We start from the raw sequence: 22,119 nt of genomic DNA, 5'->3' as shown, positions 1-22,119 counted from the left end.
ACCATATTCAACTCAGCTGCTTCCGGTGTTATACCGTGATCACCCATATCAACGTTGACTTCTAGGTCTCCTCAAGTGAGGTAACAAACCTTGTACTCAAGTCATTGGCTATCTATTTATCACGCAAGACGCCGGAAATACACTTTTGATCCCAGGTGCATATGCTCCCTTTACCTAAAAATGAATTTTAAAATATTAAAAAATTCGGAGCAAAAATTTAGCTTGTATATCTCCACATTCTATTTCATCATTTATAGTTTCATAGTAAAATGATAATTTTTGTGGCCTATGCAAAAAAAGACAAACAAATGCTTAGTAAAAAACCTTATTTTAGCATTGACTTTTATCTTTTTTGCACAAGCCACATAACAACTCACTTTTCCCTGTAACAACTTCATGAACACGTATGATGTTGAGATGTACGCGTATTATTTTATTTTGAATTTTTAAAATATTTTTTAATATGTTTAAAGTGTATTTTAAATAAAGGGAGCATATACACCCATGAGCAAAAGCACCGTGTCCGCAAGAAGCGCAAGACAAAGGCGGCTGCTTCATAGAAAACTTACAGAGGAGACAGATGGCAGGCACGGGTGCTGGAGGGGGGCGCGGGAGAGCAGCGGCGGGCCCAGGATTTTGTGAGTGTGTATTCAAATTATGAAAGGGTCGAAAAAATATTTTTGCTCTCCAAAGCCAATTTTTGGCATGCATACTATGAAACAATTTGAGCCTCCAAAGCTAAGTTTTTTGCATCATATAGTTCTATAACAGTAAAATATTGTACTGAATTTCGAGCTAATTCAATCAGAACTGAACAAAAGGTGGCCTAAATTTTTACTGTACCTCAACAAATGGTTAAGAGATTCAGACAATTCAAGGTATCTGCAGCTGCGCGGTCCAAACAGAGAACCAAGTTCTATCGTTCTGGTCGATCTGCTGATTATCCAGGCGACAAAAAGTTGTAGGGTTCAATCTATGAGTGATTTAGCGGAGCAAACGCAGCGCCAGGCGCAAGTACAACAACAAGTTCAATGGATCACCTTGTGGGTCGAGCAGACAGCAGCAGCGTGTGGAGTCGTGGAAATGAGGAGCGGTGGAGGTCGGAGGTACGACCGCATCGTGGTGGTGATTCCTTCGTCGCCCGGTCGCCACCGTCTAGGGTTCAATTCAATCAACCGAGAGCTCGTTGGGGAATTAGGGCGATTGGAATTTGGAAAGTGGAACTTACGCGAACGACCAGACGATTTAGTTCTCAAAGTCTGGCGCTACGCGTGCCTATGGGCGTGGCCGCATGGGCCAAACTTAGTTGGGTCACGAATCCCACGATAGAGAAGTTTGGATTACTTCTGGTTTAGAACGAGTATACTCTGTATGTCGTTTATTCTTTTCTTTTTTCATACATATACCCCCTATGCACTATATATATGTAATTTTTTGTCAAAAAATTGGGTATGCATTTGAATACCCTTGAATTGAAGTGAGCCCGCCCCTGCGGGAGAGGAGCCTCTCCGGCGAGGCCAGGTCAGCGTCGAAAGACGAGTGGGATGCGTCAAAAAAGTCGGCATCATGACAAAGGAAGACAAAAAGTGAAGAAGGAGATCACCGACGTGCAGAGCTCGGCTAGCCCGTCAAGATGGACGGAGGGGGTGCCGGCTGTGAAGGGTTAGCAGCGAAGTTGCTTCCAAGTTGAAGACTGTACCGCTGCTAGCGATGGAGACCGAGCCGCTCGACGCCTTCCTCGAGTCGGTATGCCTCACCCTTGTCCTAACTAGGTACCTTGGGGGTTGGGCCACTTGGAGTGCTAATCTCCGATCGGTGTCTGTATCCTATGACACCCTGAGGGGTTTGTCAACTCAACCAGTAAGTGCAGTTGCATTTTCATGTCTTAGATTCTTTTTTGCCCACTTTCTGGCAGGTTATTTAAATTTGTAGCCGCAAACAACAACGATGAAACACCAACAAAGGAAAAAAGTTGTGAACGGTATTGCAGTTGCAGCACATTAGTTCTATACAATTTTTTTTATTCGCGGGACATGCACCATGTAACATCAATTCTCCGTTTTTTCCTGGCAATATATAAGATTTATACGGCACAACTTGCATAGGATCTGGTTTTAGAAAGGATCTATAGAATCTATTCTTTTGAAAATGAATATGTTTCTTAAAAAATGACAACAAAAATCTGTATTATATATGCAACACCGAAAAATTTCTGCTTCAAATTCAGCCTTCATTTAGAGAGCTTAAAAAAGATAAATTTGAGAGTGAATAGTGTGCCTGCCTTTATATAGAGCTAAAGAGGATAAATTTGGGAGTGTAGTGTGAAATACTAATCGCATAGTAGAATTTATCTTTTTTTTTCTCTAAATGTAGATTGAGTTTTGAGATGATTTTTTTGTAGTGTAGATACAGCCTATTGGTATGTCGTCGAATTTTTTCCTATTGTTTCGCATTTTATAAATATTATTTTTATGAGCTGATCTAATGATCTCACCTAATGAAGAGATACTATAGAAGTCTCCCCCCAATTATATATATGGTATCCGGCAGCTGGAAAAATGAAGCGAAGTAAACTATCTAGGCAGTGTTGCCAAAGTCCAAACACTACACCAGATAAGTGTTAGTATATGGAGTACAAACTAGAGTGACGTGTCCACAGTTACACACCATATAATTACAGTTAACATCATCACATTGGTTTTGACGGGAATATAGCGTCGTCTCGCGGGCTATAGTTTTTTTCCTTTTGGTTGCTCATGTATGTGACACATGTGGTTCCGTGGGCTATAGCTAATTTCTCTAGCCACCAGCTATACATGTGTTCCAGCTATATATTTGTTCCCATATGGCTGCAGACACCAGCGGATCGGCCACTCGGAATCCACAATCGTTTATATATACAGAATCCTGCGCACACTCAGAATCATTCAAGATCATCTATTCTATCGATGGTGGCAATGGTAGTCTCGTGGGCATATCTGCTGGGGGCCGTCCCGCTGCTCTGCCTGGCCTTCTGGCACGCCGCGGACGCGTGGTACCGTGCCATCTTCTTCCTCAAGCACGGCAGCAAGAAGGACAGCAATGGTGTCCGCCGCCGCCTCCCGCCGGGCCACATGGGCCTGCCCTTCCTCGGCGAGACGATCTCCCTGCTCTGGTACTTCAAGCGCCTGCGCCGCCCCGACGAGTTCATCCGCGCCAAGAGGCGCGCGTACGGCGGCGAGGAGGTAGGAATGTACCGGACGCACCTGTTCGGGTCCCCCACCGTGGTCGTCTGCGCACCGGCGGCCAACAAATTCGTGTTTCAGGCCGGGGGAGACACCTTCGGCGTCCGGTGGCCTGTGCCGGAGCTAGTGGGGCTTAAGGCCATCGGGATCGTCGAGGGCGGCCACCACACCAGGCTGAGAGGAGTCATCGTCGGCGCCATCAACCGGCCTAGCTCGCTCCGGACCATCGCCACCGTAGTGCAGCCGAGTATCGTGGCGGCGTTCAACTCTTGGGCCGGCATGGGCACTATCGTCGCCTCCGACGAGGCCAAAAAAGTAAGTGAATTAATGAAGTACTACTATGTACATTACATTATTCAATTAAATTAATACAGTATATGGCAGTATGGCACTACCGTAATAATATGTTTTCCTAGAAATAGTTTTCTCGGTCAATTAAATTAATGAAGGTACATTATTCAGGTGGTGTTCACGAGCATTTGCAAGATGTTTGTAAGCATGGAGCCTTCGCCTCTAACAGTTAAGATCAACCAGTGGTTCACCGGCTTGCTCGCGGGCCTGAGGGCATTGCCGCTGGATTTTCCAGGGACGGTGGTCCACGAGGCTCTCAAGTGCCGCCGGAAGCTGAATACCGTGTTTCGGGAGGAGATAGAGGCGAGAAAATGTATGAGCAAAAAGCATGACGATGTGATGAGCGGGTTTATGGAAACAGAGGACGAGCAAGGGATGAAGTTGAGTGATGATGAGGTCGTGGACAACATCTTGTCTGCCATTGCTGCTGGCTACGAGTCCACTGCCACCGCAATCATGTGGGCCATGTACCACCTTGCCAAATCCCCTGTTGCTCTTGCCAAGCTCCGAGTAAGCCACATCCATATCTTGACTATCCCATATAGTGGTCCAAATAATGTAGGCCATGCAAACTCGTACACATCAACTAATAACGTTCACACAGCTTCTTTCTAGAAACAATGCGCACAACATAAATGTCCACATGGCACACGCACAACACCCCACACACATACATCGACTGCTAAAGAATAGTTTCACGGAGTTTTAATGTGGTCAGAGTCACTACATATATGTTGAAGTTGATAGTGATGTATTTTCATACTAAAACAATAGTATTCATCTTTAATGAGGCATCATACATTAAATTTGGAGTTTGATCTATTGAAAATGTAGATACAACCAGTCCTCTAGCCATCCAACCAATGGTAAATGGTCGATGGTTTTCTTGTCATAGGTTATCAATATAGTAACATGACAAAGAAAATAAATCGGAGTTGACCTCTTTAGCCAATTCATATATAGTGGTTCTGATATTTGAGAAGATTTGCCCATAATCTTCCTCTAGTCGGACACTTTCTATAGGTCCACTCCCTTCTAATTGTGCCTCTTGCACTCTCCTGCCCCGTGCCGTCCCTTCCTCTTCTCCTCGCTTTTCTCCCAATAACTTTCTGCTACCACATAGATACATCCTCCACCTTTCTCGGACATTTATCTCCTAAACTATAGTGTAGAGACGCATTAGTGTCCTTGTCTCGAACCCACAATAGTGGCACATCCAGCGGGATACTAGTGTAGAGAGGAATTAGTGTCCTTGTCTCGAACCCACAATAGTGGCACATCCAGCGGGATGGCGGTGGCAGCCCACATAATATGTTTCTTACTACCCCCTATGAAAAAACCCACTTGTTCCTCCTGCCAAAACTTTTTCTCCAAATAAAGCTAGCCTGTTAACACCTCATAGACATTATCATACATAATTAGTAAGGCATTTTCTAACCAAGATTAGCTTAAAACCTTAATATTAATGACCCGAAAAGGTACCAAACGTCTTCTACACTACATTTCCTATACCTTTCCAACCATAGATGTTTTTAAGATATTGTAGCACAAAGGGGATATCCCAAACTAAGGAAAATTTCATGTTGGTAGGAGGAGAATGTGGCAATGAGCAAAACTAAAGGTAGCTCATATTTTATTACACACGACGACATCCCGAAGATGAAGTACACGACGAAGGTAGTGGAGGAGACGATTCGCATGGCCAATATCGCATCGATGATGCCCCGCGTGGCGAAGAGAGACGTGGAATACGGCGGGTACACCATACCCGAGGGGTGGCAGGTGATGGTGATGGTGAGGTCGCTCCACACCGACCCGAACTACTACCCAGATCCACTTACCTTCAACCCCGATAGATGGAGCGTAAGTAGAATAAATATAGTTTCTTAATACACTTTTCTATCCAATTGTTGAAGTTTAACATGAATTAGTTAATGAGGATTGACGAAGAATTAGTAATGAATAATGCAGGAACCAGCCAAGCCAGGAACGTATCAGGTGTTTGGAGGCGGGTACAGGATCTGCCCCGGCAATATGCTCGCCAAGCTGCAGCTCACCATCATGCTCCATCACCTCTCCATCGGCTACGAGTGAGTACTAGATAGATATAATACTAATTCAGATACCTAGTTATAAGAGTTTGTCTAATCGTCAATATGATTTTACTATATAAGTAGTGATCCCTCTTGCCCAAACGCACAGTGCACTTGTAATGAACATAGTACTATATGGCTGCGTCAATTAATTTAGTCTAGAGGGAGTAGATTTTTTTTTGCCCAACTGTATTGTTTCTTTGGAATTAATGTGGTTTTCATTCGTTATGAATTCCAGATGGAAGTTGCTGAATCCTAACGCTGAGATTAATTACCTTCCGCACCCAAAGCCAGTGGACGGCGCGGCCATGGCCTTCCGTAGGCTTGCTACAAAATGAGAAGAGTACTGGCACCAATCTATAGCTACATATATATGGCTAAATCATGTCTACATGTATTATTAATTTGGCTGTAATCGTGATCATATATCAGATCAGCAGCTAGTTAGCCTGTCATTTCGACTTGCTCATGTTCTGCGATTCTCTATGTAATCCAATTTCATGAGCTTGATGCTTTTTCTAGAAGAAAACTTCCCATGATGCTTTTTTTTTTTTGTAGAAGAAGACTTCCGCATGATGCTTTTTGGTAGTAGTAGAAGAAAATTTCGCATCAAGAAAACTCGGGCTGGAATCTGCATCGACCAACTGAGCAACTATATACTCCATCGAAAGGGAGGTAGTATATCGTTCGACAGCATTATCTGAAGACCGCTTCTGCGGCTGAACAAGTCTCTAACAACCACTTCTACGTCATTCAGTGTTGCCTAGCCTAGCGCATATTAGTTGTGCATGCCTCCTGTTTAGCACGATCCAAACTGAATTCTGTGAAGCCTAGCGCTCAATGTAACCTCTATCTTTAATCTTCGTGTGCTTCTCTATATAAGCTGTACCCAACGAGAGTTCAGCTGAATATCAAAGCTTTCATATATGTTGCTGAATCATGACGAAGAATCTAAATTATAAAAAACAATGCATCAGTTCTTCAAGGTTCTTACATACATGGTCAAACTTAAGTCCATTTTACCACTGATCGTGGAACAGCAGTTTGGCAGGAGCGTGTGAACTTCAGTTCACTGACAAAATGGAACCACATACTATGTGCAGTGCCTAAACAACTACAAATAAACTGGAGCCTCAGACAAATCATTTGCCCCGATAAACTTCTCTCTTACTTACTTCATGTCATCCTCATCTTGGGGTCGTTCTGCAGCAGTGCCCAGCCACCAACACTTCAAAAGCAGCCTGAAGTTCTGTTGATGCAGTCTCAATAGATATTATATATGCTAATTCTTCTGGCTTGTAGAAACAAATTCACACGACAAGACTGACAGAACAAAAGACAAAAAGGTGGTAACCAAAGTTTGAGTGGTGTACTGAAACAAGCAACAGTTAATTGTCCTCTGTTACGGTTTTACCTTGAAGACCCCGCAAAAAAAAAGTCAATGTACTCCCTAACACTTAGTGTTGGTACTCCCTAATACTTGTGTTGGAGAACAAGTAAAACAACTCTTGAACCCACGGATGAGTTCGGGGCGCCCGTCGAGCAGGACCGTCACGGCGCTGATAAAGCCGTTGACATCAATCCTGCAAAAGAAAACAAGAGGATCCAACTCAAGTTTTCACGGTGTTAAAATCCGAAGATAGAAAGAATTTGTAGATGCAGGTTCTCATGCATAACGGACTTCCTGCTAACGAGTTCGCTCTGGATCGCCAGGAACTCCTTGTGCTTCTCGGGTTTGTCCGTGAAACTATCCTTCACGCTGCGGAGGTACAGGAGTGCATTGTAGATTGCCAGCTTGTGCGGAGACCTTCAGGGCAACATGATCAAACGGAACACCATCAGAATACAGCATAGAGCAAAAACCAAGAATCGCAGCCAAGATGTATTAGTTTGCTTGTCAGGGCATTAGATCAAACTAGTGATGCTGCTTCAGAAAGTACATGGCGTTTCCATAAAACCAGAACAACAAAATTGCAGAAAGAACAACTATGATTATAATAAATTTTCTTTAAGTGCTTTCTTGTATTCATAACATTCAATCACTTTACTGTATCAGCTTGCTTAATTTCTGCTACAACTTAAGAGATTCTCATCTCTATCAAAGTATTGATATGATCCTCTGGGAAACATTTATGCATTACTTTCTGCAAAAAGATCAGAATATATGTTTATCACATGATTCCAATTGGATTCTTTATCCCATTTTCATGACGCATGGAGAAGTAAATACCCCCACGCATTGTTAGGAAAAAACCTCTTACTCGCTTTGTTACTATTGCTCGATCTAGTGAATGACATCCCGTTTGGTACGATTATTCGAGTTGCCGATTTCTTATAATGGGTGTCCCGATATTGGTGTTGTTCGGGCTATGCAGCGGAAAAAGATATAAGTCTACGGTGATAGCCCGTGCTACTATAATGAAATGATAGTGCTTTCCTTTTTGTGTGCTTCTCTCGATCGGTCTCCGCCCTCCCATACCTCCAAAAACAACGGTAGTTTGCTTCTTTTCTGTGACCTGTCACTTGGATTTGCTAATGTTTACTGATTGGCATATATTCCTGCTCATGGTACAAGTGGGTCTGATTCTCCTCTGTCTTTGTGAGTTCCATTTCAGTAGGTTACTAGGTTGGGATGGCAGCAATCAAGTGCATCCCTTAGGTAGTGCTATTTTCTCAGTAGTACTCAAGTTTTCATGAATTTTAATTTGCAAACTAACTGTCATAAACATTTGTATACTGATTATTTTCATAATAAAATTTGCTCATTCACACCAAACTGGACTAATTTTTGCATACTTTTCATACATCTCATGTTTAGGTCAGTTATGAAGGAAGAATGGCTGGCAGAGTAACACCTGCTTTTGCAACTTCCCATACTCACAACCTACGCGAATGAACATGACTACAAGGGTCTAACGCATATCTTAAAGGCTAAAGTGTTTCCAAGAGCTTAAGTTGTTTTGTGCAGCAAGTAATTAAGGGCATGTATGCTTAGATGGCAGGTAGTGCTGATGTATTCGATGTCAACTTTGATGTGGTGTTAAGACATTAAAAAAAGCTGCAAGGATATAAAGAACGACTAAGTCTACAAACCATTCCAAAATATACTCATCTAACTCATGAGTGTATTTACCGATTGCTTTCAGTGTGCCTCTTTCCGTCGGCTTTGGCCTTATTGTCCTCTTGCTCCAACCCCTTTTTTCCTGATACCATCTTCTTCTTAAGAGGCTCTAAAACTTGCCTACATGTTTCCTCATCATTTCCATTCTGGCCATCATTCTATTAGCAAAATAGCAATTAGTAAATTTACACGGCCAGTGAAATCAAAACCAATGCTAGACCAATAAAATAGCAACCCAAAAGGAAGCTTTTCAGACAGAAATATAGACAAATGGAAAGTTCATGATGAGCACAAGTTTCAGAGAGAAAATCCTTGATATATCTAGAAAAACCTTCAATATAGTTTTTTTAATGCCTCTCATTGATATCATTCAATCAATCTTGAGTTCTTGACCAATCTCTGGTTTAAAAAAAGATACCCTACACCCTAGTTAATTTAGCACTTGCTCCACAAGTGCATTCATAATGGCCCTATAGATATCAAATATCATAAAAACTCCAATTCCTTCATTTATTACAAGTCTGAGTTTCCAGCAAGACATCGCATGGATGCAGTCTATCATAGTTTTGGACCGTTGTACATCTCGAGCAGAAAAGAGTTGTACTCAGGAAAACCCTGATCCGTGGCAAGCAACTAACTTGCACGCAGTGACTTTGGATAAACAAAACATTTTCACTTATGACAACACATGGCTCACACAATTATAACAAGGTTTCGTACGAGCCATTCAAATACTTGGAATTTGGAAATGAAATACTTACATTAGATAAGAAAGTGGCACACTTGCGCTTCTGGCTAGCCTCAGGTCGCCCATCTTCTGCTAGCATTTGATTAGAAGAATAATTTCTAGTTTCCATCACTAAAGCAGGACTTTCAGAACAGCCCTTTTTGGGTGTTCCACTCGTATCTTTCTTGTGCTTTTGATTTGCCTCAGGTTGCCGATCCTTGCATTTCTCAATTTCTTTGTCTATCTTCTTGGGCGTAGAGTCCACTTTTTGTAGCTTACTTTCAGGTACCAATTTCCTTTTGGCCTCGGCTGCTTTTACTCGTGCTCGCAATTTGCGAATCTCCTCATCCTTCTTTTGGGATGCCACTTGCAGCTGTTTTACATTCTTCTGAAGCTCTAGCGCTGCCTCACTATCTCGTGTAGACTTATTGTTGATGTAGCTACGTAAATCAGCATAGTCCCGCTCCAGTGTCTTACACTGGTCCCGGACAAAATCCTTTTCTGCAGTGATTTCAGAAACTTTCTTATCCTTCTCTGAGCAAAGGGCTTCATAAGCTTGCTTCAATTTTCGTAGCTCTGCTTTTAAATCTTCTGTTATGCGTTCATGGTGTGCAGGATTTTGACTATGATCTGCACCAGCGTCAACTTCCTTCACTTTTATCTATCATTACAAGAAGCAAGGAAGGCCACACAATCATGAATAAAGAAACTAACGAGATGCACAAGCTGAGCTGCAACTTATGTTTCTGTATGCACCTGAAATTCTGTGTTTTCTGCAGCGAAAACATCTACAAAAGTTGCTAAGTCTTCCAAATCACTCTGTTGGAGTTCTACAATGGATGGAGCAAACAAACGCTATCAGTAGCAACATAAATTCAAAAGACTTGATGATCTTTTCAAAAAAAAAACTGTCTAGATTTCAGAAAAAATAAAAAAGGGGAACCTAATCAGTCATATAACTAGTTATTTCTTGGTTAATTAGTTATAAGGTTTCATTTGAATGTCTGTACTATGCCTAGGTATCCACGGTAGCAACAAAAAATCATTTAGACTGCGTGATCTGTTTGGAAAATCATCTACATTCCACAAAATTAAATAGGGGAATCTAGTGAGTAATATAACTAGCTGTTCTTTTCAGCGAAGAAGTAATATAACTAGTTTGGATGCCTACGCCACGGAATATAACTGGGTTACTTGATAGTTACAATTTCCATTTGGATGCCTACGCCACGGAATATCCACAGAAGCTTGTAGCTTCCACTGAATAACTAAGATCATACAATTACCAAAGGATCATTTAAAAAACTAGAGTTGAACAGAGTTGAAAATAACATGCAGCACAACCCCACAATAGTTTAAGTCTTTAATCAACCAAAACTGTCAAACAAGGGCATAAACATCCAAACATTTCCTACATAGCAGCTTTAAATCCCCTCCCATCAACTTCGGTGATAAAAAAAGATTTAGTGGTTCCTAAATCTGCAGATATATGACACCAAGAATTGAGCTCCGTACAGAAAGATGAATCCCACCAACATTGTTTAGGAATGTCAATCGGCTGACTAATGCGGAGTAATTGGTACGATCCTGCATTCCAAAGTATCCCAGATGCTATGTAGCAGGAATCTAAAACCGAAATACAAGAAGTGTAACAGGCTGACAGCGTGTAGCAGAGTAGCAGCTAGCTGCGGAAATTGGTTATCTTACCGGCGAACCTCTGATCATCCCCGGAGGGCTGCAGGTCGATGTAGGCCGCCTCCCAACTCCTAACGCTCTCCTCCGACTGCCGTTGCCGTTAACCAGCATCCATGAGGAACCCACCCAGAGAGAGCGAGCGAAACCCTAGGAGAGAAAGGGGAGGTGAGCGGACGGGTACTCACCTGGAGGAGGCGATGCTGGAGGAGTGCGTCGCGGGCTTCCCAGAACTCGTGCTGGAGCTCGTTGACGGCCTCCAGCCGCGCGCGGGCGGCGGCGAGCGCCTCCACCTGCGGCAGCATCGCCACGACACGGCCGTACACGCGCAGCCACTCGTCCTCCCCGCGTGCCGCCCCGGTGCCGCCGCCGCCGACGACGGCCATGGAATTGGACGGGAGAGTGGTAGAGAGGTTGGGAGATGGCATTGGTCGGCCGGAGCCGGAGCCGGAGCCGGAGCCGGAGCAGGGGCTGCGAGTGCGAGGCGGCCGAGCGGTCAAGGCCAGTCCACAGTGCCACACTCCACTCCACACTCCAGAGTGCTTCGGACGGTTGGAGTTGAGTTGGACTAGTGTCGTCCGTGTGTCAGGGCGGCATGTGGACGCTCGACTCGTTGAGTTTCTCTCTTGCCTTGCACCAGGTCACAGGGATACGTCTAGTTTTTTCCACCTAGACAGAGGTGTAATCAATTATTTTAGTATACTATAAAATAATTATGTAACTAAGGAAAAATAAGTCGTACAATAAGAAAAATAAGAAAATAGTTTCTCTTATTTTATAAGAGATCATCACTTAGCTAAGGGAAAAACAACCTTCTCTTCTTTCATTCTCTCCGCCAACTAAACAAAAATCTGATGTTGCAAGTGTAAGGGAAGGCTAACATCATCCCATTGTACATGCCCTCACCGTGCCCACTTCTTCTTGGCGAGGTCTCATTTATTACCAGGTACTTCTTGTTTCTTCCGATTAACTGCATCAGATAAATTTGCGTAAAAGCTGGCCCCCAAATAAATTTGCCCGTCTGTCAGTGAGCCACAAATACAATGTACCATCTCCACCGGCGGCCCCCAAATAAGCGCGGCGGGTGCGTCGGTACCGCGCTATGGGGATCATCGACACCTGTTTCCCAATTTGAGAAGCGGTTGCACACACCAGCAACACCAAAGGATCCTCCAAAATAACTTTAAACAAGCAACCGACAAAATTTTATTTAAATTTACATAAAACTTAATGAAACTTGAACGTCAACCGAACGAAATTTCCGTTTCTGAATCACCTCTGTTATAAATTTGAGATGATTAACTTGTGTGTGATGTGTCCACCATGCAGCGAAGAGATCAACTAGGCAAGGAGGATCAGCAAGGAGATCAACCAGACTTGTACCCCTTTTTAAGCTCGATGTGCTTGTGCTTTTTGTTCAGTGGATCAATAGCTAGCTACAGTACTCCCATATGAGTTACTGCAATTTGCTCATATGTCAATCTAGTGCATCTGAACCAACACGTATACAACTTTTTCTTCTAAAAAATGGACAGGTATACATCTATTTCTTTTCCTCATTTTTGAACAGCTGTTTCTTTTATTCATATGTCAATCTAGTGCATGTGAACCAAAAGCCAAAAAAGAAGCTCATTACTCAGTGCAATGTCATTTATTTTTCTATATGGTGTGTGATAGTGTGCCATACCGATAATGGTACATAAACTAAGCTAGTCTGAACCTCAATGTTCGTTTCCCATGAAAAGTGTTTTAGTTTCTGCTGATATTTGGATATAATTTGATGAAATGAGAACCCCACCTGCAATGTTGTCTTGTTGGGAGTAAGAAAAGATGCGGACAAGAGGGTACATTATCTTCGAGCTGATTATTGACTTTATTTTACTTCACTTATTTGCTTGTAAAGTATTTGGGGAGTATTTTGCTTACCAGTTACCATGTTCTGTCTGTGCAGACCACAGCTCAGTTTGATGAAGGTGCAGCGCTCATATTGTTCAATCTTGGAGTGTATGATAGTTGGTGTGTTCTTTTTTATTTTTCAAACATAAGGCATTACGCCTAGCTTTAAATTAATAAAGCCACGAACGGCCAGAGTTACAAGGTGCTGAGGAGAACAGCAACAAAAACCAGAAAAATCACAGGGCTAGCAAGATCTAACAAGAAATGCAGCCTGCAAACGCCTAGGTCTTCAGAAGCCGAAACATCCGCTGATCAAGGTAGAGATAGCGAGCGGAGGAGGACGCCACACCAATGAAAGAGAGTGCCTTCATCTGCTACAAACACAGACGAACGACATCACGATACAACCCGTCCATCGTCGAAGAGGTCCCCTGCCCTCTCGCCCAGGTTCGAGGGCGCCGTACCGTCACACAATGGAACGCTCACCCTAGAGCTCGAGTTGCAGCCGCTAGCTGGACAACCGAAGAAGAGGAGATTATGAGCACACCCCCATGGGGACACCACCGATCCAAAAGCCACTCAGTCGCATCCCATGAACCACATCGCAACCACCAGTTGACATGGACCAAAGGCTCCAAAGGCAGCGCCTTCAAGAAGGAAACGGCGCCAAGGCGTCGTCGCTGCCCCGTCTGGCTAACCAGAACAAAGATTTTCACCCGGAGCCAATGGTGGAGGAGCACCATCCTAAATGACGCCTCCAAGGAGGGAATCGGCGCTCGAGAGCGTCGACGTCACTGGCACCGACACCGTCGGGCAGAGCTTATGCCCGAATAGCCACCACCGTCTAAGGGACTATGCCAAGATCCGGGAAGGAGCCCGAGGACTCCAGCACCACGAATGCCTCCCACGAGGCTATCCCGATGCCCGCACAGCCGAGACAACCTACCAGCACCGCACGATGGCACCCGCCGCCAGGCGCCGCCGCGACCACCGCCCAGAGCCGCCGCTCTGGAAGCCAAGGAGCCAACCAAACCCGCCTCCCTCCGGAGCACGAGCCGCACGCACGCAGCAGGCCCACCCCACTGCCGCACGCACGCACCACCAGCACCCACAGCCACCGTCACCAGCCCTACCCACCGTAGGGAAGCTGGCCCCGCACAGATCCGCGAAGACCAGAGAGGTCTACGCCCACGAGCAGCACAAAGGCCTGCCATGGCTACAGATCGACCCCCTGGTCCGATCTGGCCGCAGATCGACCCATGGTCAGATCTCACGGCGTGCCGCCGCCTTCCAGCTCGGGCCAGCAAGGGGACGAGCCAACTCGCGGCCAGCAGCAAAGGGAGACGACACCAGCTTGGACCAAGACCTCGGAACGCCGCTGCCAAGAAGCTCAGAACAGGGGTCGTTCACTGCGAAGGGAGACGAAGGAGAGTGGGGGCTTGATACGTCCAAAACGTATCTACTTTCCCGAACACTTTTGCTATTGTTTTGCCTCTAATTTGTGTATTTTGGATACAACTAACACGGACTAACGCTGTTTTCAGTAGAATTGCTCTGGTGTCTCGTTTTTGTGCGTAAATCCAACTTTCGGGAAAATCCTCGGAATTTATGCGAAAGGCCCTATTTTCCCAGAATACCGACGGAGCCGGAAGGGCAAGCCGGTGGGGGCCCGAGGCCCCCAGACACTAGGCCGGCGCGGCCCGAGAGGGGGCGCGCCGCCTTGTTGTGTGGGCGCCTCGGCGGCCCCCCGACGCTCTCCTTCGGACTATATACGTCTTTCGACCTAAAAACACCGGGGGGTACGTCGATATTTCCAGAGACCATCCAATACGCCGCCGCCATCACGAAACTCCGCCTCGGGACCAGAAACTCCGTTCTGGCACTCCGCCGGGACGGGGAATTGGAGGGGATCTTCACCGCCATCACCACCGACGTCTCTCCCTCGACCAGCCATGTTTCCCCCATCCATGTGTGAGTAATTCCCCCGCTGTAGGCTGAAGGGGATGGTAGGGATTGGATGAGATTGATCATGTAATAGTCACAAGATTGTTAGGGCATGGTGCCTAGTATCCGTAGATGTTACTTTTATGATATTGTTGCAACTTGTTATGCTTAATGCTTGTCACTAGGGCCCGAGTGCCATGATCTCAGATCTGAACATGTTATTATTTCATCATGATATGCATTGTTTTATGATCTTACCTGCAAGTTGTATACACATGTCGCTGTCCGGAACCAATGGCCCCGAAGTGACAGAAATCGGGACAACCGGAGGGGATGGTAGTGATGTGAGGATCACATGTGTTCACGGAGTGTTAATGCTTTACTCCGGTACTCTATTAAAAGGAGTACCTTAATTTCCAGTAGTTTCCCTAGAGGCCCGGCTGCCACCGGCTGGTAGGACAAAAGATGTTGTGCAAGTTTCTCATTGCGAGCACGTACGACTATATATGGAACACATGGCTATTGATTGATTAGTACTTGGATACCGCTTGTCCTACCATGATTGTTATATGAATTCTCTCATCCATGCAACGCCCGTTCATCCGTCCATGTGCCTACAGTATTTTAATCCTGCTATTTACTATAATCACTACTGCTGTCTTTATTTCACTGCTGCTGTTATTTCACTATTCCTACTGCTATAAAACTGTTGCTACTGATAAACTCTTGCGAGCAAGTCTGTTTCGGTGCAGCTGAATTGACAACTCCGCTGTTAAGGCTTACAAGTATTCTTTGTATCCCCTTGTGTCGAATCAATAAATTGGGTAATACTTCCCTCGAAGACTGTTGCGATCCCCTATACTTGTGGGTCATCAAGACTATTTTCTGGCGTCGTTGCCGGGGAGCATAGCTTTATTTGAAAGTTCACTTGGATTGATATTGTTCGCTGCAAATTCTCCATCATGGGTAAACCTCGCGATACTAAAGTCGCCATATTACCATCCACTACAAGAAAAGGTACAACTCGAGTACCTCCGCTGCTCTTGATTCACCATCCGTGATAAGTCAACTTGTTTCACCACCACAAACTTCACGTGTTGGTATTTCTGCTGAATCTGAAAATTCCTCCGATAATTTTGATGATGCTTCTACTCGTGCTTGATAATACTGGTTCATTAGGTCCTTTTCTAGATGCTACAATTGCTAGGTCTAGACAAATTGAAATTACTTGAAACTCCTAATGAAAATATTGTTACACCTGTTAATTCACCTGAGATTGATGATCTTGATGAAGATTATGTGGAACTTGATGATGATTTTATTGATAAATGCAATGCTACTACTAGTACAAGTAACCTTAAAAAAGCTTATTGCACAACATGCTGTTAGATATAAACCGTCTCCTGATCCTAAATTTGCCACATCTCCTATAAACATTAAGGATAAAGATTATGACTTTTCTCTTGATTTATCTCATATATCTATTGTTGAGAAAACACCTTTTTGTGGTACTAAAAAAGAGAGTGCTGTAGAACATATGAATGAGCTTTCTACTTTAAGTAGCTTGTTTTCTGATGATGTTAAGATGCGTACTTATTTTGTTGCTAAGATTTTCCCTTTCTCATTAAGGGATGATGCTAAGATTTGGTATAATAATTTGCCTCCTGATTCTATTAATAGTCCAAGTTGTTTGCTTGATGTTTTCTTTCGAAAATACTTTCCCGCTAGTGCTCAACATATGGCTCTGCAGAGAATTTATAGCTTTGATCAAGAAGATGGAGAGAAATTGCCTGAGGCTTGGGCAAGATTTTGCTCTCTCATTAGAGCTCGGCCTGGACATGATTTGGAAAAGCATGATTTACTTGATATATTTTATAGTGGACTAACCATTGAGTCTAGGGCATACCTGGATAGTTGTGCTGATTGTGTTTTCAGGAAGAGAACTCCGGACGAAGCTGAAGAATTATTGGAAAAGATAAGCAAAAATCATGATGATTGGTCTACACCTGAACCAACTCCGACACCAATACTGAAGAAGAGGGGTATGCTTGAATTAAATGATGAAGATATGAGGGAAGCCAAGAAATCTCTTATGGAGAAGGGTATTAAATCTGAAGATGTGAAGAATTTACCTCCTATAGAAGACCTATGTAAGATAATTCCCCCTTCATCCACAATCGAGGTACATTCTCTTCAACGCTTTGATAGAGGAGATATTCCATATTCAAAACCTCCGGATCAATGTTTAGATGAATTTGATAATTATATTGTTAAGCAAAGTAATTTTAATATGAGAGTAGAGAATCATCTAATGGAAAATTCTCAAGCTATTAGTAAATTGCATGATATTGTGGAGAGAACCTCCAATGATGTTAAGATGCTTGTTAAACATTTTAATATGATTCAAACTCAAATTGATCAACTTACTAAAGTGCAAAATGACTTGTTAAAAAATAATCATGAAGAGAAACATGTTTATGAAGTAACAACTAGAGGCGGTGTTTCTACCCAGGATCCTCTATATCCCGAAGGGCACCCCAAAAGAATTGAACAAGATTCTCAACGAACTAAAGAAATTAGTAGTCCTTCTAAGAAAAAGAAGAAGAAACATAAAACTGTTGTAGAATCCTCCGAACTCGTTAATGATCCTAATAGTATTTCTATTTCTGATGCTGAAACTGAAAGTGGTAATGAACATGATGAAGATAATGATAAGAATGATGCTCCTGATAAAGAAGAAATTGAAAAAGAACCTGAAAAGCATGATAAAAATAAGAAGTACACTAAAGAAGATTTTATTACAAAGAAACATGGTAATGAAAGAGAACCTTGGGTTCAAAAGCCAATGCCTTTTCCTGCTAAGAAACTAAAATCAAAGGAAGAGGAACATTATAATAAATTTTGTGATTGGATGAAACCTTTATTTTTGCAAATCCCTTTGACTGATGCTATTAAATTGCCTCCTTATTCAAAGTATATGAAAGATATTGTCTCTAACAAAAGGAAAATTCCCAATGAGGAGATTTCCACTATGCTCGCTAATTACTCCTTCAATGGTAAGGTTCCAAAGAAGCTGGGAGACCCAGGTATACCGACTATTCCTTGTTCCATCAAGAATAATTATGTTAGAACTGCTCTATGTGATTTGGGAGCAGGTGTTAGTGTAATGCCTTTTCTCTTTATAAGAGACTTGATTTAGATAAGTTGATACCAACTCGATATATCTTTGCAAATGGCTGATAAATCTACTGCTATTCATGTTGGTGTATGTGAAAATGTTCCTGTTCAAGTTACTCAACATTGCTTGATATTAACTGATTTTGTTGTGTTGGAAATGCCCGAAGATGATAATATGTCCATTATTCTTGGAAGACCCTTTCTTAATACTGGTAGGGCTGTTATTGATTGCAATAAAGGCAAGGTTACTTTCAATGTTGATGACAAGGAACATACTGTCTATTTTCCCAAGAGGATTGATAAAGTATATGGAGTTAATAGAATTTTTAATGTGAAAACTATCAAAGTGGGTGATACGTCTCCAACGTACCTATAATTTCTGATGTTCCATGCTTGTTTTATGACAATACCTACATGTTTTGCTCACACTTTATAATGTTTTTATGCGTTTTCCGGAACTAACCTATTAACAAGATGACACAGTGCCAGTTCCTGTTTTCTGCTGTTTTTTGGTTCCAGAAAGGTTGTTCGGGCAATATTCTCGGAATTGGACGAAATCAACGCCAAAGATCTTATTTTTCCCGGGAGGCTCCAGAACACCGAAGGGGAGTCGGAGGAGAGCCAGGGGGCCACCACACATGTGGGCCGCGCGGGCCACACCCTGGCCGCGCCGGCCTAGTGTGGGGCCACCCTGTCAGCCCTCCTGCGCCGCCTCTTCGCCTATTTAAGCCCTTTCAACCTAAAAACGCAGTACCAATTGACGAAACTCCAGAAAGACTCCAGGGACGCCGCCGCCATCGCGAAACTCCAATTCGGGGGATCTGTTACGGCACCCTGCCGGGACGGGGAAGTGCCCCCGGAAGCCATCTCCATCAACGCCACTGCCTCCATCATGCTCCGTGAGTAGTTCCCCCATGGACTACGGGTTCTAGCTGTAGCTAGTTGGTATCATCTCTCCCATGTACTTCAATACAATGATCTCATGAGCTGCCTTACATGATTGAGATTCATCTGATGTAATCGGTGTTGTGTTTGTTGGGATCCGATGGATTGTTACGTTATGATTGTCTATCTATATAAGTTTGTGAAGTTATTGTTGCTGCAATCTTGTTGTGTTTAATGCTTGTCACTAGGGCCCGAGTGGCATGATCTTAGATTTAAGCTCTATATTTATTGCTTAGATTGTATCTACAAGTTGTATGCACATGTCTATGTCCGGAACCAAAGGCCCCAAAGTGATAGAAATTGGGACAACTGGAGGGAAAGGCTTAGATATGAGGATCACATGTTTTCACCGAGTGTTAATGCTTTGCTCCGGTGCTCTATTAAAAGGAGTACCTTAATTTCCAGTAGATTCCCTAGAGGCCCGGCTGCCACCGAGTCTGGTAGGACAAAAGATGTTGTACAAGTTTCTCATTGCGAGCACGTATGACTATATATGGGAAACATGCCTACATGATTAATAGACTTGATATTCTGTCTTAATGCTATTTCAATCCTATTAATTGCCCAACTGTAATTTGTTCACCCAACACTTGTTATTGGAGAGTTACCACTAGTGTAGATAGCTGGGAACCCCGGTCCATCTCGCATCATCATATACTCGTTCTACATGTCATTGGAAGTAGTATCAACTATTTTCTGGTGCCATTGCTCTCATATTACTCGCTATTGCCGCTCGTGTTACTGTTACTACTGCTCTCATATTACTCGTTGCTTTCACATCACCCCCGTTACTAGTGCTTTTCCGAGTGCAGCTGAATTGACAACTCAGTTGTTAAGGCTTATAAGTATTCTTTACCTCCCCTTGTGTCGAATCAATAAATTGGGTAATACTTCCCTCGAAGACTGTTGCGATCCCCTATACTTGTGGGTTATCAGTGGGATCCATTGATTGTCCTATATATGAGCCTAAAGAAGAATATCAAACTCTTGTGATTGGATCTGTATCAATTCAATATAAGGTAACATGATTGATTTGAGGTTTATTTCTTCTTATGTCATATAAAATTTATTTGGTAGCAAGACTTGATCAACCTTGTTAACAAGTATATTTTAATGCATAAGAGAGCTAAACAACATTTCTTTCTTTCTTTCTCCCTCCATTTGTTTTACTTGCTGTAGCATCTTTTTGTTTTGCAATATGCTTTAGTTGTTTAAGATTTTGGAAATCATTTTCCTGCGCAGTAATAATTACTTTAACACCCAGAAATGTGCATTTTTCGAAGTTCTCAAAAATTTACAAAAATTATACTGGTATTCTTATTTTTCGAAGAGGCACCTGGGAGCACCTGGGGCTGACCAGTGGGGCACCCCAGGGTGGCACCCCACAGGCCGGCGCGGCCAGCAAGGGGGGCACGCCACCCTGGTGTGTGGGCCCCTCCTTGCCCCACTCCATCATCTCTTTCACTCATTGCACTCTCTCTCCCGAAAAAACTCGTACTCACTTTCTCTCACTCGCGTTTCTGCTCAAGAACTCGCGATTTCTCGATCTCTTTGCTCAGCCCAGATTTCTGTCTGAAATTTGGCACATTTGCTCTCCGGTATGTGACTCCTTTGATTATCCAATTAGAATTTTGTTTGGTTGAGTATATCTTGAATATTTTGCTGCTGTAGGTAACATGTTTAGTGAGCTTGCATGCTTGTTCTAAGTGATAGAAACTAGTTTTGATGCATGTTTAGTACTCTAGCAAGTTCCTATAGTAGTTCCCCTCAATTATATACCTTGAAATAAAATTTTATAATGATTGTTGAAAAAATTTCAGAGAAGGAAAATGAACAACTACAACTTTGGAGAGGTGTTCGAAGGAGAGACGACGAGCACGGGGAGGCCCTCGAGGGCATCCACTCGGATTAGACGATCCTATAATGAGGACGTGATTGCACCAAGCTTCGATGAGGGCAATGGAGACCCTAATGCTTCATCTTTTCCATGCTATGAATTTTTGAGCAATGCAGGGTTATTGGATGATTTCTTGACTCTCGTCGGAAAGGCGGGTTTAACCACCTATATGGAGGATGAGAGGAAGCAATATTACATGCTCACTAAAATCTTTGTGGAGAGCTTCAAGTTCAACAACAAGCACTTCAACCCGACGGTTGCATTCAAGATTTATGGTAATCCTGTTACTATGAAGTTGAAGGATTTTTGTGTCGCATTGGGTATTGCACCTGCAGGTACAGCGAGGAAGATTGAGGACAACCCCAGGGTTTTGCTGGAGCTCTATCGAGAAATTACAAATGATGATTGCCGCACCATTCAACGTGGCAAGATAAGAAACATTCAACTCCCCGCCATTAAGTATTTTGCTTATTACCTTGCTACTAGCATTCTTGGTAGGGAGAACACTAGTAATATTTCTAGTTATCATCTTGCTTTCTTAATTGCTGCACTCACTAGGGAGACACCTTATCATCTTGGTTCTGTGATTGCTCGCCGCTTGTCTAACAAGGGGCCTATTTATGGGGGAATAATTGCATCGCGTATTTTGGCACGTCTAGATCTCCCTCTTGACCCCACTGATGTAGAAATACCACCTGTTAAGTTAGATATTGCTGCTATGAAGAGTCACCAATTTGTTACGATTGACTCTAGTATGGATAATATTGTTTATAGAATGTTATTTGCTGACGGTGATGAGAGGGAAGTCCTCTTGCCCCAAACAGATTTGTTCAGTATTGGCAGGAAACTATGGTCGCGCTCTAAGGAGGAGGTGGATGAGCAACTGAAGATACAAGGCTTCCACCAGCAACATGACTCCGAGGACGCCGAGCCCTCCTACGACTACACCGTCACGTACCCTGTTGCTTCTTCCAGCACATACCTAGAACCGGGTCGTTCTTCGTCATACTACGGAGACACCACTTCATGGGGACCGTGGGAATGAACTCCAC

General features: G+C 43.4%; 2 protein-coding genes across 2 annotated transcripts; one reads left to right on the top strand and one right to left on the bottom strand.

Annotated features, from left to right (window-relative positions):
- Positions 1-2,957: 2,957 nt before the first annotated feature.
- LOC124673272 (ent-kaurenoic acid oxidase 1-like) lies at positions 2,958-6,006 on the top strand. Its single transcript, XM_047209386.1, has 5 exons — positions 2,958-3,539; positions 3,687-4,085; positions 5,166-5,438; positions 5,547-5,665; positions 5,907-6,006. Exons 1-5 carry the CDS (start codon positions 2,958-2,960, stop codon positions 6,004-6,006), a joined length of 1,473 nt encoding a protein of 490 aa, XP_047065342.1.
- A 639-nt stretch (positions 6,007-6,645) lies between these two features.
- LOC124673271 (myosin-4-like) lies at positions 6,646-11,594 on the bottom strand. Its single transcript, XM_047209385.1, has 7 exons — positions 11,397-11,594; positions 11,224-11,299; positions 10,273-10,346; positions 9,551-10,177; positions 8,802-8,947; positions 7,350-7,475; positions 6,646-7,251 (listed from the first exon to the last, which is right to left on the bottom strand). Exons 1-7 carry the CDS (start codon positions 11,592-11,594, stop codon positions 7,119-7,121), a joined length of 1,380 nt encoding a protein of 459 aa, XP_047065341.1. The 3' UTR covers positions 6,646-7,118.
- Between the last annotated feature and the right edge of the window lie 10,525 nt (positions 11,595-22,119).

This window comes from Lolium rigidum, chromosome 7 (genome assembly GCF_022539505.1).
Source record: "Lolium rigidum isolate FL_2022 chromosome 7, APGP_CSIRO_Lrig_0.1, whole genome shotgun sequence".
Classification (NCBI taxonomy): Eukaryota; Viridiplantae; Streptophyta; class Magnoliopsida; order Poales; family Poaceae; genus Lolium; species Lolium rigidum.
The sequence above is the reverse complement of the archived record's forward strand: the minus strand, read 5'-3'. Positions and strand labels throughout refer to the sequence as shown.

Excerpts from the sequence above, each read along its gene's own strand:
- LOC124673272 (XM_047209386.1), top strand. The coding sequence starts at position 2,958 with ATGGTAGTCTCGTGGGCATATCTGCTGGGGGCCGTCCCGCTGCTCTGC. Across the intron at positions 3,540-3,686 it reads CCTCCGACGAGGCCAAAAAA|GTGGTGTTCACGAGCATTTG; the intron begins GTAAGTGAATTA and ends TACATTATTCAG. Across the intron at positions 4,086-5,165 it reads TTGCTCTTGCCAAGCTCCGA|GAGGAGAATGTGGCAATGAG; the intron begins GTAAGCCACATC and ends TCATGTTGGTAG.
- LOC124673271 (XM_047209385.1), bottom strand. The coding sequence starts at position 11,594 with ATGGCCGTCGTCGGCGGCGGCGGCACCGGGGCGGCACGCGGGGAGGAC. Across the intron at positions 11,300-11,396 it reads TCCAGCATCGCCTCCTCCAG|TCGGAGGAGAGCGTTAGGAG; the intron begins GTGAGTACCCGT and ends CGGCAACGGCAG. Across the intron at positions 10,178-10,272 it reads CAGAAAACACAGAATTTCAG|ATAAAAGTGAAGGAAGTTGA; the intron begins GTGCATACAGAA and ends TTGTAATGATAG.